Source organism: Furipterus horrens, unplaced genomic scaffold (assembly GCF_987537825.1).
Source record: "Furipterus horrens unplaced genomic scaffold, mFurHor1.1.pri manual_scaffold_4, whole genome shotgun sequence".
NCBI classification, from domain to species: domain Eukaryota; kingdom Metazoa; phylum Chordata; class Mammalia; order Chiroptera; family Furipteridae; genus Furipterus; species Furipterus horrens.
Genome location: NW_028327174.1, coordinates 68,842,790 through 68,863,085, shown reverse-complemented (window position 1 = coordinate 68,863,085; position 20,296 = coordinate 68,842,790). Strand labels below are relative to the sequence as shown.

General features: G+C 34.6%; 1 protein-coding gene across 1 annotated transcript in view; it reads left to right on the top strand.

Moving 5' to 3' along the window:
• ZFC3H1 (zinc finger C3H1-type containing) overlaps positions 1-20,041 on the top strand; it is a 56,337-nt gene extending 36,296 nt beyond the window's left edge. The window contains exons 21-35 of the mRNA XM_090273625.1: positions 317-500; positions 1,797-1,983; positions 3,766-3,954; positions 4,594-4,831; positions 6,999-7,104; positions 7,218-7,416; positions 7,955-8,049; positions 14,556-14,666; positions 14,941-15,045; positions 15,175-15,340; positions 16,767-16,867; positions 18,332-18,433; positions 19,102-19,141; positions 19,399-19,461; positions 19,590-20,041. Coding sequence (XP_090129751.1) covers positions 317-500; positions 1,797-1,983; positions 3,766-3,954; positions 4,594-4,831; positions 6,999-7,104; positions 7,218-7,416; positions 7,955-8,049; positions 14,556-14,666; positions 14,941-15,045; positions 15,175-15,340; positions 16,767-16,867; positions 18,332-18,433; positions 19,102-19,141; positions 19,399-19,461; positions 19,590-19,703 — 2,000 coding nt within the window. The 3' untranslated portion in view covers positions 19,704-20,041. The remainder of the gene's footprint in view (positions 1-316; positions 501-1,796; positions 1,984-3,765; positions 3,955-4,593; positions 4,832-6,998; positions 7,105-7,217; positions 7,417-7,954; positions 8,050-14,555; positions 14,667-14,940; positions 15,046-15,174; positions 15,341-16,766; positions 16,868-18,331; positions 18,434-19,101; positions 19,142-19,398; positions 19,462-19,589) is intronic.
• Positions 20,042-20,296: the final 255 nt, after the last annotated feature.

Here is a 20,296-nt window from a genome sequence, read left to right as displayed (position 1 = left end):
CTTCATAAATTGTAAATTTCTCTTATAGTTTAATGAATGTGAACTATCAGATGATGACACTTACCTCAAAGTAGGGTGACCATACTTCTGTTTGGCCCAGCAGAGTCCTGGTGTAATTTTTAATAACACCCCCTTTCTCTCTTAGAAGTGTTCTGGTTTGGACAATAAATCGTATGATCGCTTTACCTTAAAGCTATGAGCTACTGCATGTAGTTAGAATCTTTAGGTTTTTAGATTATTTTAAAGATGAGGACAGTTGTTTTTTCTTGTGTCTGTGGGTAAGAGGAAAAAGGAAGCTAATGATACCTTTTTATAGCCTTTCAGCCAGGGAATCGAATAAAAGTTCCAGCTTTGGATACAGTTGTGACTCCAGATGATGTCAGATACTTTACAAATGAGACTGATGACATTGCTAATTTAGAAGCAAGTGTGCTTGAAAATCCTTCTCATGTACAACTTTGGCTCAAGCTTGCATACAAGTACTTGAATCAAAACGAAGGGTAGGTCCGCTTCTAATTTTTGTGTAAACTGTTGCACATTTATATTTTTGTGTTTGAGGTTTATTTTTCTGTGGAAGTTGTGTTTCCTTCCTAGTATCAATGGAGCCTTTGTTTTTTGACAGAGCCAAAAGCACTTTATTGTTTAAAGGCTATTAGAAAATGTTTAAGATTAGATCTTGAGTTGTGTGCATGGCTCAGTGGATAGGTAATAAATTAGCCATAGTTTTTAACTCTAGTAGGCTCTTATTTCAAAGTAGGTCTAGTAAAAACAGTCAATTCTGAGTGTTGTAGGGATTAATTATTGGGTTTATTGAAAACTCAAGTAGTGGAACAGGTTAAATTTTTTTTTGTTAATTTTCATTTGGAGATTTAAAGTTTATCTAAGATCCTCTAAATTTTGGTGAATTGCCTTTTTTTCTGCATGTAGTGTTATGTGTTTGCAGGTAAGGCAAATAGTAATTTTTCTCACAAATGACAGCTCCTCTTGCATAAATGCATTTTCTAACTCCTACTTTTTTCATAGGTTTTACTGAAAGTAATCTTTTGTTACCAGGAATAATCTTTTATTATTATAATTCTTAAATTATAATAAGTCAGTTTTTGTTTTTACAGGCTACTCTGATTGTTTTATCTTAAAACTTGGTATAAAGGCTTTTTTTAAAAACAAGGCAACACTGCATAGTGTTAATACCTTACATACCTGAATATGGTGCTTATTTAACTTACCCTGTGTGTCATTTTCGTGTTAATGGGATAAGTTACAGTGTTTTCTTTTCTGACTCATTTACTGAGTGAAGGCCAAAGAACTGTACATTATTTTATGAATAGGATCATGAGAGACAATTATCTTCTCCAAGAGATAGCAAGCCCTTGACGTTGAAAAGAACTATTATATTGAAAGCTTTGATATTTTGTACTGGCAGTAGCTGGCCTTGAGGAGAAATTGTTTAACTTTTCGCATTCCCAGACCAATGTAAATCATAAAAGGTATTGCGAAGTATGGACATAAAGCACATTTGAAGTTGATAATTTAGTGATTTTATAACAGTGGTTTTATCTGGTAAATACCAACTGAGCATGCACTTAAAAAGGAATTGTTGGGTCTTTGGGAAATCAGGACCTTTTTTGAACAGATCGACTTAAAATCCTCATCTTCCTCTTTGTTGTAGGTGACTCTAGCCTCTGGTGGGTTTTAATAGAAAACGCAATTTTAAAAATGACTCAAGTAGACTAGCCTAATTTAAAAGTATTTTCAAACATTAAAAAAATGTTCCTGCTTTTTTTTTAAACATGTAGGCTATGTTCAGAGTCCTTAGATTCTGCTTTAAATGTTCTGGCTCGGGCTTTGGAAAACAACAAAGACAATCCAGAAATTTGGTGCCATTACCTCAGATTATTTTCTAAGAGAGGAACCAAGGAGGAGGTGCAGGAAATGTGTGAAACAGCTGTTGAATATGCTCCCGATTATCAAAGTTTTTGGACTGTGAGTAGAAAAGATAACATAGTCCCATGTGTGCATGTGTGTGTGTGTTCATAACTCTTTGGATCATCTTAAATATTGATATGTAGCTTAACAGATCATATGCTTTATTTGCATATAGATATAATACCTTTACTTTCAGAGTCCAGTAACCTCAAAATCGCTTCTCTGGAAGATGAATTTAGACTAAACAGGAAGAAAATAGTGAAGAGGTGCTTTTTACTAACTTTGTTGGTAAAGAAAAAATATAAACATTTTAAAACATTTTATACTTAGTTATTCTTAAACAGTTTTAATTTTGGAAAAGTGAATTTTGTGCAAATCATCTGAAAAAAATTGTCTTTTAAATTTCTTATACATGGCCCTGACTGGTGTGGTTCAGTGGATTGAGTGCCAGCCTGTGAACCGAAAGGTCATGGCTTCGATTCCCAGTCAGGGCACATGCCTGGGTTGCGGGCCAGGTCCCCAGGTGGGGGCACGCAAGAAGCAACCACACACTGATATTTCTCTCCCTTTCTCTTTCCCTTCCCCTCTCTGAAAACAAATAAGCTTTTTATGCATGCATAACATTTACACGAATGCTAAGAAATTATATATTATCAGTCTTCATTACTTATGGAAATAATCTGTAATTCATACTAATATTGAACCTTGCCAAAAGAAAAAGATCTGGTGAAAAAATAGGTTCTTCTCAGTCTGAGAAAATGGGATGTTTCCTATCCAGGTTTAAACTTAAAATTGTAATTAATCAACTTCTAAAATAAATATTCATTTATATCTGAACTTTTACTAGCTGAAGTCAGAAGCTGTTAGATTCAGATAAACTTTCAGATAAATCTATTACTGTCAGATCTGTCAGTTTCTTGCTAACTGTAATTAAGACAAATAGATTTGGGTAACATGGTATCCCTTAATGAATGGACTTGCCACTCTGATTCTTACTTGCCTAACACAAGTACTGAATAGGTGTGGACTGTGGGATATGTGTGATTTTTGACCTGGAGCCTTGTGCCAGAGTTAATTCTGTTGATCACTACAAGATTGTTAGGGTGTAATGTTTTTCCTTAAAGTTTTGGTCTTTAAAGGGCCTTTTTGATTTCTTTCTTTCTTTTTTCCTTTCTTTCTTTCTTTTTTTAATCCTTACCTGAGGACATTTTTTTATTGCTTTTAGAGAGAGGGGAAGGGAGAGAGAAAAACATCAGTGCGAGAGGGAAGCATCAATTGGTTGACTCTAGTGGGGGATTGTATGTGCCTGGACCAGGGATAGGACCTGCTGCACAGGCATGTGCCCTCACCCAGAAACAAACCCACAACTTCTCAGTAACGGGATGATACTCTAACCAACTGAGCCTTACAGGCCAGAGCCCTTTTAAATTTCTCGATTAAGTCTTATTTATTGTGCCACATAGGTCTAATATGAATATTATTTTCAAAATTCTTATACAATCATACAGCTAAGCAATACAAATTAAATTGTATATGACCATAAATGTGGGTTTTTGGAGATACATCATGGTTTTGCTGTCATTTACCTATTGATTCAAGGAAAGGAAAGATGGAATTTTTTCAGTGATAATTCTGAGAGTATTGTCAGTATTGCTGTAGTGTTTATTTCACTTTACAACTGTGGTTAGAAGGGGAAATCTAGGTTATAATACTGGAAGACCTTTTTGCAGACATTGAAGATTTACTGTGGGACAGTTGCTTAATGAAATATGAAAAACCTGTAGTTTTACAATTTATTCTCATGAAGCAGGATTAATAGTGTGAAATCCCTTTGTGCAGTTTCTTCACCTAGAAAGCACCTTTGAAGAAAAGGATTACGTATGTGAGAGAATGGTGGAGTTTCTCATGGGAGCAGCCAAGCGGGAAGCATCAGATATTCTGTCCTTTCAGCTTTTAGAGGCTCTTTTGTTTAGAGTTCAGCTGCACATATTTACTGGAAGATCCCAAAGTGCACTTGCACTTTTACAGGTAACTAGTTAATGTAGCATTTAATTATACTTTGTAGAGAATTTTTAAAAGGTCTAAAACATTACAGGTAGCATTGTTCAATGATGAATACACAGGCTTTAGATTTGAATTCCTTGTTTTGCCACTTACTATAAGTTGTGTGAAGTTGGGTAAGTTTATGATTGTTTCCTCATTTGCTTAGTGGAGATAGCACCTTCTTTAGAGTGTTTATGAGGTTTAAATGAAAATAATATATGTGCATTACCCACCAGAATAAACTTCAATATTCAAACAATAAGAAAAAAAAATTTTGGTTCATAGTGAAACTTTTCTATGGGTATGGAGTTCTTTTTTACTGTTTTTTTCTTTATCAGATTTTGAATTACAAGACATTTAAAATGTTCAATAAATTTAATCTTTTTCATTAAGTATGTCATGAGCCTTCTATAAGCCTAGTAAAAATTGCTAATTTGGTATTGATATCTCTAAAAAGTTTTGATTAAAAAAAATTGATGACTCAAAGTTTTAACTTAGATGTTTAAGAACCACTCCAAAGAAATAACAACTGTTTTATTCTTTGTTGACTTTACATGTCAATCTTAGGAATTCGAGTGATGATTTTAAAAAACATTTTTCAGATTATATTTTTTATTTACCTAGAATGCATTGAAATCAGCTAATGATGGAATAGTAGCTGAGTATCTTAAAACAAGTGATCGATGTTTGGCATGGCTGGCCTACATACATCTTATTGAATTCAACAGTCTCCCTTCAAAACTTTATGATCCATCTAATGCCAATCCTTCAAGAATTGTTAACACAGAACCATTTATAATCCCGTGGCAGACAGTTCAGGATGTAAAGACTAATCCTGATATGTTGGTAGCAGTTTTTGAAGGTAAGTATAAATATTTATAAATTATTTATTACAGTTCTTTATAATTAAGTAAAACAGATTTACATATTGCAAATTGTAGTTCCATTCTTTATTATATAAATGTTTAGAAAATTAAAAATTGAATCAGAAAAGTTGTGCATTGACATCTATAAATGCTAGGAACTAATATACCATGTAATTAGTTTTTCTGATTAAGGCAAAGGATATCAGCTTGATAGGTTATATAGGTTTAATGAGTTGATAGAATCACAGCATCAGGTAATTCTCTGGAAGCAATCCATCAAGGTGAAAGTTAAAGATTATATCTTTTTTCAAATCATTAATATTTGAATTTATCAATTAATGAATCTGATTGTTATTATATACTAAATAATGTATCTGCTGTGGAACACATAAGGTATAGACTATTTCTTCTTACTAAGAAGTATGTAGCCTACTCAGAAGATAAAATCTACACATTTGACATAATTATGAACAAATGAAGCCAGATAACTGTATATTAGTATGTAGTCTTAAATTCTATGCTTATAGAAGAGATTAAGATCTGTGATTGATAAAATTATATGTTACAGGCCATAAACCCAAAGGGAGAAGCTTATTGTAGGATGGCATGATTAAGAAAGTCTTCATAGAAGAATTAGTACTTGGAGCTGGATTTTTTAGCTCATCTATGTGACATAGTGTGCCTCTTCAAAGATAGGACCCTTGTCTGACCTCTATTTTCTAAGGCTCATAATGTCTGACTGTGTACTAAATGCTTAGTAAATGTTTATTGAATAAACCAGTGAAGAAAGGAAGGAAAAGAAGGAGCTAAGGAAACAAAAAACAACAAGTAGTTAGGAATTAGTACATTGGATTTGAAGGGAGATTAGAAGGAAGAGTCCTTATTAAAGCGAGAGTTTTGTACTGGAAAATAGTAGAAATTAACTTTAGTAAGTGGAAATAATGCCAAGTTTTCAAGAATAAGTGTGGTAGACTTGACTGCAATCGAGGTTCTTTAAGAAAAAGTGTGCTGAAGAGAAATGATATCACAGATAGGAAAACCAACCATAGCCTGAGAGAGAGAGTATTTATTAGAGGCATATAAAGTTAGCACATAGAGATGTAAGAGCAGAGTAAATGTCAGGGAAGAAGAGAAGAAATAGTCATGAATTCAGGGTCCTGAGTAAATTGGGAAGACTGATTTTGGTAGTAGGAGTGGTATTTGTGAGTGGTAATTGGTCATCCAGTTGGAAATGCCTGTTGGCAGAAGGAAATAAGGAAAGGGACCTTAAGTGGACAATTACGGATATAGAAATGGATTTGAAAGTTAATTAACATAGAAGTTACTGTATTACAAAGTGCTTTACAGTTTTTAATATGCTCTCACAGTAAACTATTCAATAGTTGAAGTTGTGAGATGTTTCCTCTGCGGAAATGGAGATTTAAAAGTATAGTAGTAAGGGATAAGAGGGAGAAGAGTAAGTGAATGAGACCAAGAGGAAATATAAACAGTCTCTTAGAAACAAAGACAAGAAGAAATTGAAAAAAAGAGGAAGAACATTATCAAATGCTAATTGACTAAAATGAATGTAGAGATAGGCTTTTAGGTTTGTTTAGTCATGATCCTGTAAGTGAACTTCAAATGTGCAGTTTCAGAATGACATTCACTTTTAAACATCTGCAAATCTGGGAGTCATACTATCATTACTCAAGGAGGAAATAGAGACAGTTGTGCAAAGTAAAGCATGGTACCATTCTCTAAGAACTCGCTTGCCTGATCAAATAAAGAATTCTTTACAAGGGAGACATGTATTTTGAAGGAGTAAGGAAACTATCTAGTTTAGGGGAGACATTTAAGTGGCTCTGTGACAGCAGTCAAGGCCTTTTTTGAAGTGGATCAGAGAAAGATGAAAAGGTAATTCGTTCTTTGATTTTTCTTTTTCTTTTTTCTTTTTTTTTAGATCAGTGTTAAGGAGTTTAGGATAAATGTATGGACACTTGTTATATTGGGTAGTTTTATTTTTACCAGGAAAGTGAGAGTAAGAGTGACAGCCTGGAGTTCGGTTCAAGGTGATGGTCAAGCAAAGGGTTGGGCCATCTTCTCCTGTTGACCTTTTAGAGTTTAAAGAACAGTCAAATCATTCATTTTATGTTTGATTCATGTTATTGTGATATTTTTGGATAGATGCGGTGAAAGCTTGCACAGATGAGAGCTTTACTGTTGAGGAAAGACTAGAAGTGTGTGTTCCACTTTACACAAACATGATTGCTCTGCACCAGCTGCTAGAAAGGTAAAACTTAATTGACAAGCAGTTAACCTTGTATTAAAAGTTGATTTAAAAAATGTGTATAGACATGTTTTTTGTTTTGTTTTGTTTTTTGTTTTTGTTTTTGTTTTGTTAAGGTATGAGGCTGCAATAGAACTTTGTAAATGTTTATTGGAATCTTGTCCCATGAACTGCCAGTTGTTGGAAGCCCTTGTTGCTTTATATTTGCAAACAAGTCAGCATGACAAAGCCAGGGCGGTGTGGCTTACTGCATTTGAAAAAAATCCTCAGAATGCAGAGGTTTTTTATCATACGTGCAAATTCTTCATCTTGCAGGTAAAAAATGAAGTGACTTAAATGTTTAAATATGTTCATGTTTCACAATTTCTTAAGATGTTTCAGGCATCAGACTCTCCAGGAAGCTTTTCCTAGTTCTTTTGCCCTTTGCAAACTATGTTAGATATTCGTTTTTTCTCTGCTGTATAATACCCTATACATAGTTCTACCATTACACTTATTAAATTGCTTTTTAATTTTGTTTATAGCTGCTTTATGTACTATGTAAAGAACTCCTTCAGGGCCAGGATCATATCTTACTCAGATTTAAGAGTCCCAGTACCTAGCACAGTGCCAAACATATAAGAAATTTAACAGGTAATTGGTGACTGCGACTTGAGATTGTGGTGTATGGGGTATCAACCTGTTTAATGGTTAGTTGAATTTAATTTGGAAATCAGAATATAGAAGTTATCTCTACCCCCTACCTAACTTAAGAAACCTAATCAGTGAAATCTTTTTAGGGGTTTTTCCTCCCTTGAAATATTTTAATTAAACATTGTAAACCTAATGTATGTTCTTCCTCTTTTAAAAATAGAATCAAGGGGATAATCTTCTTCCATTTTTGCGGAAATTTATTGCATCCTTCTTTAAACCTGGGTTTGAGAAGTATAGTAACTTGGACCTGTTGCGGTAAGTTTGCAGAACTCTTGGTTTGCGGAGGAATGAGAGATAGTGTAGTGTAGTTCAGTGGAAAGATTTTAAAACTTTTTTGTGGATTGACTTCTAAACTGATTTAAAAAAAATAACTTGAACGCCCTTTCAGACTGTTATGAAGGCAATAGAATTTAATAGAAATGGAAAGATGTAAAATGCTTTATATTCTTTGGATTAAAGACACTAATGAAGGCTTATATTAACACCATGGTTTTAATTGTTTTTAATCTGTTGTTATTAATTTTGGTGCGTAATTTTATAGCAATGAACTACCTGAGACAATAAGTGTTTTTGTTTTTTTGGTGGGGGGAATGAGTTTTAATTTATTTGGTGATCTAAAGTAGATGTAAATAATTTGCCTTAAGCTTTTTTTTTTTTATATTCTAAAGAGAACTGCTCTAACCTGAAATGTTATTGAGTAAGAAATTTTATAGGATTCTTTTCTCAGTAACTCAGTAGAGCTCTGTATTTGCTGCTTTTGTTTTACTGTGAGTTTTTTTTTCTAACAGCAGTAGAGGTCATAGCAAATCATGAAGAATGATTCTTTTAAAAATCCCCTTCTTCCTTACCTCTTTCTAGTCATCAGAAAACTTTTTTCTTAAGAGCCAGATAGTAAATATTTTAGGCTTGTAAGCCATATATGGTTTGTTACTATTGGTCAACTATGCTATTGTAGCAGAAAAGCCATAGACAGTGTATAAATGAATGTGTATGACTATATTCCCGTAAAACCTTATTTACAAAAACAGGTGTAGTTTGTTGATCCTGGGTAGCATCCAGAGGAGACTATTTTATCATGTCATATTCTGGAACTTTATGTTAGGAATGATAGAAGGAAGGCCTAAGATGAATATCTCCTAAAAAAATTTCTTGGGGAAAACACTGATAAATGAAGATAAAATCTTGTTTATTTATATATGCAAATGTAATGCTTGCAAATATTTTTCTTTCCTTAGGGGCTCCCTCCGTCCACACCCAGTATACACATATTGTATAAAAACATATTTCTAAAACAACTCACATTTTGTTAAGTGGCTGGTCCATTCACTGTAGAGTATTTTGTGTGCATGGCACTTTTACTGGAGATCTGGCAAAAAAGTTTTGGGCCACTATTCTTTCCTAGACTTGAATCTTTTATATCTATCTTGTTATGGTAGTCAGTTTAGGAACAGGAGAGATTTCAGTACTCTTCCTGAAATTCTTTCTCCTGTGCTATATCTGTTAGCTTGGCCAATAGATAAAAGACACATTTTTTATTTTCACCAATAAATACTGATTTGTATATTTTGAGTATGTCAGCTATCTCCCACAAGGTCTAATTTTGACTGTTTGAAATTAATCAGTTGCAGCACCTTCTCCATATGCTGCACAAATCTTTTTTTGTGTTTCAGGTGTGTTTTTTAAAAAAATACTTTATTGATTGTGCTGTTACAGTTGTCCCAAGTTTCCCCTGTTGCCCCACCTACCCAGCACTCCCTGCTCTCCTCAGGCAATCCTCCCACATTTATTCATATTCTTGGGTCATGTGTATAAGTTCTTTAGCTACTCCATTTCCTATACTGTATTTTACATCCCCGTGGCCATACTGTGACTACCAGTTCATACTTCTTAATCCCCTTGCCTCTTTACCCAATCCCCCAAACACTCCTCCCATCTGATAACCATCAAAATGCTGTCTATATATCCATGATTCTGTCTCTGTTGTTTTTGTTTGCTTAATTTGTTTTTTAGATTCAATTGTTGATAGATTTATATATTTTTGCCATTTTATTGTTCATAGTTTTGATCATCTTCTTTTCCTTAAATAAGTCCCTTTAACATTTCATATAATAATGGTTTGTTGATGATGAACTCCTTTATTTTTTTTCCGTCTGGGAAACTCTTTATCTGCCCTTGGATTATAAATGATAGCTTTGCTGGGTAGAGCAACCTCAGCTGTAGGCCCTTGCTTTTCATGACTTTGAATATTTCTTGCCAATCTCTTGTATCCTGCAAAGTTTCTCTAGAGCTAACAGTCTTATAGGAACTCCCCTGTAGGTAACTAACTACTTTTCTCTTGCTGCTGTTAAGCTTTTCTCTTTATCTTTAACCTTTGGCATTTTAATTATGATGTGTCTTAGTGTGGACATGTATGGGTCCATCTTGTTTGGGACTCTCTGTGCTTTCTGGACTTGCACGTCTATTTCCGTCAGCAAATCAGGAAAGTTTTCTTTCATGATTTTTTCAAATAGTTTCCTATTTCTTGCTCTTTCTCTTCCCTTTCTGGCACCCTATTATGCGAATGTTGGTTCGCTTGAAGCTGTCCCAAAGGTTCCTTGAACTCTCCTCATTTTTTTTGGATTCTTTTTCCTCCTTCTTGTTCTTCTTGGTTTTTTTTTTTTTTTTTTTTTTTTTCCTGGTGTTTCATATCATTATTTTGATTTTTGGCTTCATGTACTGTACTGTTGATTCCCTGTAAATTGTTCATTTCCATTAGCATATCCTTCATTTCTGCCTGGATCTTTTTTATGCTGTTGCAGTACTCACTGAGTTTCTTGAGCATCCTTGTAACCAGTGTTTTTTTTGAATTCTGCATCAGATAGATTGTTATCTCCATTTTGCTTAGTTCCTTTTCTGTAGTTTTGATCTGTTTTTTCATTTCAACATATTTCTTGGTTTCCTTATTTTGGGAGTCTTCCTATGTTAGTTTCTGTGTATTAGGTAGAGCTGCTATGACTCCCTGTCTTGGTAATGTGGCCGAATGTAGTAGGTGTCCTGTAGGGTCCAGTAGGACAGTCTTCCCTATCACGCAACTGGGTACTCAAGATGCGTCCTCCTGTGGGCTGCATACACCCTCCTCTTGTAGTTGAGCCCTGATTGCTGTAGACAGGTCCATGGGAGGGGCTGCAAGGACTGGCTGTGACCACTGACCACCATATTCTGTCATCCGTGGACGATCAGCTGTGCAGGGACAGGGTGGTGGTGCTCCAGTATGGTCTGTAGCTCTCCACTGGGTGCACAGGCTCTGGACTTTCTCAAGTGGTGTAGGTCAGGGTCAGCAATCACCTGTGTTCTGCCCAGGGCCACAGTGCCTGGCTACAAAGCAATCTGTAGCTGTCTGGTACTTATGTTGGACTTGGAGATTCTCAGGTGGAGCCAAATTGTGATCCAAAGCTGGCTGCTGCTGGTGCCTGGGGCCACTTAGATTGCAGTACGGGACTGGGGGCAGGCGTTTAAGTTGGGTGGGGCATAGCCTCAGTTAAACTCGAGGGTGGGGCAAACAGTTTAAGTCAGGTTGATGGAGTCTCAGATATGGCTCCTGCCTGTGGGAGGGGGGTTCAGTAAAGGCACAATGGCCTCTGCATGCCTTTCTGTCTGGGAAAGAGCTTTTCCCTGGCTCTCACCCTGATGACAGACACTTGAGTTCCTCCCTGTATGTTACTGGTGCATTTGAAGTTGCTATCCCAATGGTGCTGGAGCTCAGAGGGAGAGTGTTTGCATAAGTTCGTCACAGGCCATTTAAGAGGAACTGCGAGAGAGTCCAGTAGTTTCTTCACCAACTCCAATCCTGCTGTGTTTTATTTTTTTAAGATTTTATTTATTTATTTTTAGAGAGAGGGAAAGAAACATCAGTGTGTGAGAGAAACATTGATCAGTTTCCTCTCACACACCCCCATCTGGGGACCTGGCCCACAACCTCGGCATGTGGCCTGACTGGGACTCAAACTAGTGAACTTTTGGTTCACAGGCTGATGCTCAATCCACTGAACCACACCAGCCAGGGCCAATCCTGCTTGTTTTTATAGCCGGAAGTTATGGAGGCTTATCTTCCTGGCACTTGTACCCTGGGCTGGGGGGTAAGTTGTGGGGCTGGGACCCCTTGCTCCAGAGAAATTCCTCCTGAATTTTTATCCACCACACATGGGTGTGGGACCTGCCTGTTCCATGTCTCCACATGGATCAATGTGGTTTTTTTAGTTTCATAGTTGTTGGATTTCCATTCAGCTCAGTTTCTGAGGGTTCTGAGTGATTATTGGTCTGTAGTTTAGTTGTAATTTTGGTGTGGTTGTTCAAGGAGGCGAGCTGTGTTTACATCTCCATCTTGACCTAAGATCTCAGTTGCGTGTTTTTTTTTTTAATGCATGCTGGTATGACAGCTGTCACAAAACTATCTAACAAAAACGTTTCAGATGATGATAAAGACAACTAAATGCTACTATACAAATGAACTTTTTGGTCAACCCAATAGATTAATAATCTTAGAATAAATTACAAAAGAATAATTTAAAATGCAAACTAAGGGAATTAAACTGTTCTATAAGGGATTTAGATATTGTTCAACTTTCCCGTGTGGACTTTGTTCCTGTTTAAATTAGATTGCTTAAACTTCTCTTTTAAAAAATTTTTTTTTAGATTGCTTGAACTTCTTAAAATCCAGAACAGGATAAATCCAAAACTAAACCAAACTTATTACACACTTGCTAGGTCTGGTCTCCCCTTATGCATGGAGATAATTGATTTAGCTTAAAAGATGTTACTAACCAGTTTTTGCTATAGTAAGTAATCAGTGATCTTCATATCGTCTTAATGTCATCTTACAAAGCAGAATAAATAACAGTGTCAATAAAAATTTAAAAAGTAGGTTGTCTCCAAATTATCTTCTCATTGTTTACTAAGTCATCTTCATTAAATTTTTTTGTGGGAGAAGTCATAATTTATAATTCACTAAGAGTTACAAGAAAAGATATATCCTGGGCTTATATTATTTTTAGGTAGTACAGAAATTCTTATTTACCCAGAGTGCGCATTTCTGTTAATTTAGGAAATCTTTTTTGATCCTAATATTAGGAGAACAGCAGTCAGTGAGACAGTTTTAGGCATTGTAATACTTACGGGTAATAATTTTAAAAATAAATATAGACACTGCTTATTAATAGAAGTCAGCTCTGTTAATAGGTTCAAAATCTTATTTTTTTATTTCATGAGTAGAAATTCTAAAGTAAAATACTTAGAACTCTAGTATTTACCCAGAGTTTGATTTTATCGTTTTCTTTTCTATGTAACATTTATTATAAAGGCAAAAAACTAGGTGGGGCAATTTTCATGTATTTCAAATCAATTTGAAAATAGTGGATAGCTATGAATTTCATTTACTGAAGTTAGCCTAGAGATAAGATTAGATTCGAAGTTATCGCTTACCTCAGTTTTCAGTTGAAAAAAACTAATACCCTTAGAAGTTAAGTGATTAACTCATGGTAATATAGCTAGTTATGGTCAAGTTGAGGTGATAACCTAACTTTCAGATGTCCCATTTTTCCTTTCTTATAGTCCTTCTCCCCCCGCTCCACCCCTAGACCCACAATGCAGCCTCTCTAATCCATTATAATTTAGCTCCTTGAAATAATTTTAAATCCAATGTAAATAGTTATACTTGTGTGTCATTGTTGAGGTCAATGTACAGCAGTCCCTCTCTATCGCGGTTCACTTATCGTGGCCTCACTGTATCGTGGGATTTTTAAAAATATTATATTTAATTATTTATCACAGATTTTTCGCTATATCGTGGGATTTTGTGGTACTCTATACATATGTTGTTAAAGTTACGTAGGTTTAAGAATGTAGAATATGTTTTAAGAACATAAGTAGTGTTTATAAAAGTGTGGAAAAGGTTAAGGTACTGGGAACGGTTTATAAGTGTGAGAAGGATTTATAAAGCCTTAAAATATATAAATACTAATTAAATGTAAGGTTCCTACTTCACGGATTTTCACCTATCGCGGTGGTGGTGGGGTCTAGAATGTAATACCTGCGATAAGTGAGGGAATACTGTATTTCCTTTAAAAACATGGTTCCTGAGGATGTCGGTATAATACACACAAATTCACATATATTTGGGGGTGGGGGACTTGAATTAGTTAAAATCAAATAGATTTCTTTACTAATTGATTTTTTAGAGCCTTTACTATATTAATATGTATTGTGGCTTTTCAGGAGGGGACTGTAGTTTTCAGTATTTCCCAATCTTATTTGATCTTGGACATTTTTGACATGTGCTTTATGGGCCAATATGTTACAGAATATATGATATCATGTCTAAAATTAAACCTGTAATGGTATGTGTATGTTTGTATGGGAGAGATTGTTTTTAAATAATTTAAGTTCTGTAACTTTTAAAAACTTTTACAAGAAAGCACAGATTTTGTGGGAAAATTTTATGTTTGGTAGTCTCATTTGTTATTTTCTGTTTTTAATTAGGTTTAATTAGATAATTATTGTGGTTTGTTTAATTTTGGGGATAGACTAAAAAATTTATTTTAGGAAATAATAAATATGTGATGCAAGAGATGTGACGAAAGCAGTATGGTATACATGTAAAATTAAAGTCTCATTACCTTAGAAAAATATACCAAGGAAATTTAAGTTGAAAATGAGGGTTTTTTTTTAAAGATTAGTAGTTCATGCGTGTATGGGCATAATTTCAAAGATTTTTTTTTTTCTTTCAGATATCTCTTAAATATCCCAGGACCACTTGACATTCCAGCCCGTTTATGTAAAGGGAATTTTGATGATGAGATGTTTAACCACCAAGTTCCTTATTTGTGGCTGATTTACTGGTGAGACATCTGCTGTAGAGAGAAATGTTGAGCATACTAGGCTTGCATTTGTTATTTATTATATACTGTATTACACTGTTAAAATCAACCTTATGTTAAACTCATTGAAGCAAAATTGAAGGGATGCTAAGGTTTATACATTATTAAAGAAGAAAGATCAAAAGAAGGATTCCATTGTAATAATATCTGTAATGTTTAAAATATACTTTGTCGTTCCTTTACTTAATAGAATTGAGCTGTAGACATACAATGTTTTCCTTCATTTTTTAAACAGCCTTTGTCATCCTCTTCAATCAAGTATTAAAGAGACAGTGGAGGCATATGAGGCAGCATTAGGGGTGGCCATGAGATCTGATATAGTGCAGAAGATTTGGATGGAGTAAGTTTAGTTCCTCTTAATAAGAATGGTATTTGGAATACGGGGATATGGTGGGTACAGGGGTGATTGGCTTTCTTAGTGAGAGAATTACTGGCCTAATTCTAAATGAAAATATTTTTCTTTTGGCAGTTATCTTGTCTTTGCCAATAATAGAGCTGCTGGATCCAGAAACAAAGCCCAAGAATTCAGATTGTTTACTGATTTAGTGAATAGATGTTTGGTTACAGTTCCTGCCCGATATCCCATTCCTTTTAGCAGTGCTGATTACTGGTCCAACTATGAATTTCATAATAGGGTAAGAACTCAGAACTTTTTTTCTTTAGGTGTTTGCACATTTAAATGACAGCAAAACTTCTGTTTTATATCAAGAGAACTTTTCCTAGGATCGCTTTTCTAGCCATTTACTATTATTATCTGTTCTTAATTAAATTTATTGGGTGACATTGGTTCATGAGATTATATAGGTTTCAAGTGTACAATTCTATGATGCTGTTATTCTTGATCATGTTTACTACTTACCTCTTTTCAATCCTAGGAAGATCCCTGTAAGGTTCAGTTAAGATAAAATGTACATATTAGTTAATGGTATATTTAAGAAAATTTAACAATTAACCAAAATTGAAGAGATGTTAAGGTTTAATACACGTTAAAGAAGAATGATCAAAAGAAGTAATTGGCCCAGGCTCGTGTGGCTCAGTGGATTGAGTCCCGGCCTGCAAACCGAAAGTTTGCCTGTTTAATTCCAGGTCAGGACATATGCCTAAGTTGCGGGCTGGGTCCCCGGTTGGAGTTGTGCAAGAGGCAACTGAGCGATGTATCTCGCACATTGCTGTTTTTCTCCTTCTCTTTCTCCCTCCCTTTACTTCTCTCTAAAAGTAAATAAATAAAATCAATCTTTAAAAAACTGTTAATAAAAGAAGTAATGATAGTTATTTCTTTAATGTTTTGCTGGAATAGTTGGAAATTTTACTGAATGAGAAATTCTGTAACTTCACAAAAAATAAGAATGGACTTACACAGTGTAGCTGCTCTCTGTTAAGTTTTGTCAAGGAAATATAGCTATTCATAGGGCATAAAAAAGCTGAAATTAGAAGCTATTTTGAATTTTAACAATAGATTCTGACTAATGATATATTTATAAGTTTATCTTATAAGCAATGAAAGGTTTTTTTCAAAAAAACTTTCAGAGACCCCTTCCATTCAGTGCATTGTAGGCTAACGTAGACTAAAAGCTCAATATAAACTAAAATATATGTGTTTAATTATTTTTGGTAGGGTGGTTTTACTGCTGATCAAGATGACCAATTATTATGCTTTGTACTTCTATGCGATTCTTTATCCCAGGATCTCAAACTACTTTATGGACATTAAGTCATTTACACATTGGCATTCCATGAGCAAGATGTGGCAGGTATTATTAGCCCTATGACTTGCCCAGCTATACAGCAAGTAAAGGTAGACTCAGGAATGAAAACTTGGACTTCTGACTTCTTGTCAGAGTTCTCAGTCCATGGCTGTCATCACTAGACCATATTTCCTAATTCATATTGGAAAATTACTAATAAAATTAATGGTAGGAACTGTAACTCATAGCCTCATGCATTATTATAATTTATACATTCATGTCTTAAAGACCATTTTGGTTTTGTCATTGAAACACATAGGTAATTGGATTTCACATCTTGTTGCATTTATTTTTCCTCTCTCCTCAATATTTTCAGGTTATTTACTTTTATTTGAGTTGTGTTCCAAAGACCCAGCATTCTAAAACCTTGGAACGGTTTTGCACAATTATGCCAACTAATTCCGGACTTGCACTGAGGTAAGAAAAAATAAAATTATTTTGGTTGTCAGCCCAATAGTGTAGGCTTTGCATATAAAATTATTCTTAAGCTTGGTAAGAACAGTCTTTTCTTTCAACTACTTCTTCATTGATATATACGACTTCAGTTTTAGAGTTGTTAAGCAATAGATAGCTACTCATGTAAAAGTCAGTATAAAAATCTGGTTACTTCAGAAAACTGCACAGGCTACAAGAGAGCATATAATTCAGTAAAGTTCATCTGTGTTTCCTAGGCACATACCATCTGTTTTTAGCACACGTATTGAGTATTATAAGCACTAAGTGTGTTTTACATGGCAAAGGGACATTATTTACGAGATTTTAAAAATGTTACAGAGATCGTAGCCCTCTATATATGTAAATATTTTGGTTACTATGACTTATTTCCAGATAGGTCAGTTGATCTCAAATATTAGCATGTACCAGGAATCCAATGGAGATTCCTGACCTTGAGCTGTCAGATCACAATTGAGAAACGTTTATCTAGGGATTTCACATATTCATTTAGGAGATTTTTGAGCATTTCTTTGTACTTTCTCTTCTCTGATAGAGAAAACCCATTGTTATCCTCAATAATTTTGCTTTTTAATTCAAAAGTTACCCTACATGCTAATGCTTTGGATTCTTAATTGTTCAGTCTTTCTCAGTGCATCAGTTGTGTCTTATGTTTCTAAGTTTGTTTTGTCAAGATTGGTCATAGGTACCTAAAATATTTATCAAATTTCCCTTTGTGTTTCAAAGTATTTACATTCCACATAGCTTGTATGTGGAAAGATGATATAAGAGATTGGAAAACATTTAAATAAAAGCCTGAGGTTTTGATAAAAATAGCCATAGAGTTTTAGAATAAAAATTCTTAGAAAGCATGCTACTATACAGAAACTAATTACAGAAATTTGTATTATTGAATGTTACCTTGATAAAACATGTGAAATAGAAAATGTGATTTTTTTGACTAGTTTCTGTTACACTAGGCTTTTTCTGGTAAAGCTTCACTTCTGTGTTTTGATACTTATTCCCATGTCCTTCTTTTCAGTATTGAGGATTTAATAATTAGTGTACTTACATTTTATCTCAAGAAACATTCACAGTTAAGTATACTTGTTTAATGAAGAGAGAAAAATACCGGGAAATTGCATTAATGTATCAGGTCATTATTTTAGAAAATTTTGGGGAGAGGGCACAGCGAGTGTAATTTGGAGAGAATGCTTTAGTATTCTGTAGGACTACATGGGCCTTATTTTAGTTTGTTGAAGATGGAATGAGTCTTGTTAGTTTGCATGTTCCTGTTTCAGGGTAATTTTTGTAAGAGGCATTCTACAAATACTTGAATAGCCTTGATGGAATTAAATTAACTGGAAATTGTAACCTCATAAACATTCTGTTCATAGAGCACATTTGGAGTTCCCTGCACTTGTTCATTTTCCTGAATATACTTCGCAGGCTACTTCATCATGAATGGGAAGAAAGCAATGTTCAGATTCTGAAACTTCAAGCCAAGATGTTTACATATAATATCCCAACATGCCTGGCCACCTGGAAAATGTAATGCAACAATCATGTACATATTTTTATAGCTATTGCTTTTATTTGTAAGTTTTGCTCCAGACAGGTAAATTTTAAATGCCATCTGTTGTTTTTGTTTGTTTGTTTTTTCCTGGACAGATCTTTAATTCAGTTTTTTTTTTTTTTTTTTTTTTTTTTTTTGACACTCGCTGAAGTTTTATATTCAGAGTGAGGGAGTGTTCATCAACAATTGCTTTTAAAAGCAAAATGGATAGAGTTGTAATTTTTCTTCAAGGAGAACATGCAAATAGCAATACTGTTATCAAACAAACAAATCTATTGCATACATTTTAAGACCACCCCTTTTGAAATTCAGGGGTTTCCCTCACTTGTAGTGTGATGTTCTCTTTCTTTTCAAGGTGATAGTGCCAGGTATTTTTATGAGTAATTTTATATGAGTATTTTTCTTGAACGTTATTTATGTTCAAAACACTGGTCTGCTTTATTCTTGTAAAGTTGATAAAAATTGTTGAATTTTTCTTTTCACTATAGGTTACCCTCCTTGGAAGTTTAGCCTGTTACTTTCAGGAAGTTTTGTACTCAGATTCCCACAGTCAGTATTCTGCCAGTGGTAGGATATCATTTTGTTCAAAGATATGTAATTTCTTTCCCCTTTTCTATATTCTTTTTTTTTTTTTTTTTCTTAGAGCCATTGCTGCTGAGATTGTTTTAAAGGGACAAAGAGAGGTAAGCCATGATTGCCTATCAGATGGGTCACTTTTTAAAAGCTATTCTGCCCCCTTTTGTTGACTTTCCAATTTAAGAGGAATAAAACGTAGAAGTTAACATTCCAAGAATTCTCTAAATGTTTGGAAACTCCCAAACCCAATGTAACCATTTTGTCTAGAGTGTTATACACATTTTGAAGTGTTATTCAAATAGTATTATGAAGGTGTTTTTCATCACGTTTCCTGATGGAATTGTGTGTATATCTATCTTTATAGGTCCACCGTTTATATCAGAGAGCCTTACAGAAGTTACCTCTTTGTGCATCACTGTGGAAAGATGTAATGCTTTTTACCTTTTATTTTATCTTGAAGTTTTCCTATAATTTTCTGCATGTGCCATATCCATTGATGTGGTAATGCTCAGAATCTAGCTAAGTCTTACTTCTATGCTTCCCTGTCTTTTACAGCAACTCTTGTTTGAAGCTTCAGAAGGAGGTAAAACTGATAACCTGAGAAAACTAGTTTCCAAGTGCCAAGAGATTGGAGTCAGCCTAAATGAGCTCTTAAATTTAAACAGTTAACAAAACAGAAAGCAAGAATCACTGAACACTGGGTGCACAGTCAGTTCTAAGTCCTTATAATAATTGCCAAAATTATTTGAATGATCCTTCAAGATTAGGCTGATCCCTGGCTAAGGTCTGTGTAATACAGACAAGCATTACTGATCATATCAAGTCCCCTACAATATCTTATCCTCAAAATCGGAAGCAAAGAACATGACCCTCTTCGGCTGGATAAATGAACTTCCTGTTTGATCTGCCTCTAGGCTCTGCCAGATTCTCATAACATCATGTACGTAAGTATAGTTCCTCAAAGTGACTGACATATATTTAATTTTGCTTTGTTTTGTTTTTATTTTTTTTCTCCCTTTATGTTTTGCTAGTCCTGATTCACTTGACACTCTGATGCCTGAGAGAGTCTTGTTTAGGATTTAATTTTCAGGGCTGAGTTTACAGTAAAAAGCAGGCAGTCCCTTTTAGTTCTTCCTCTTTAAACCTTTTGAGATTCTTCATTTCAGGATTTAAACTTAAGCAGTCCATCTTAAGGAAAGTGTAACTGCCATCCATGGCCACAAGTCTGCTAGTTGCACTTGAGTGCTCTAAGAGGGGGTTGT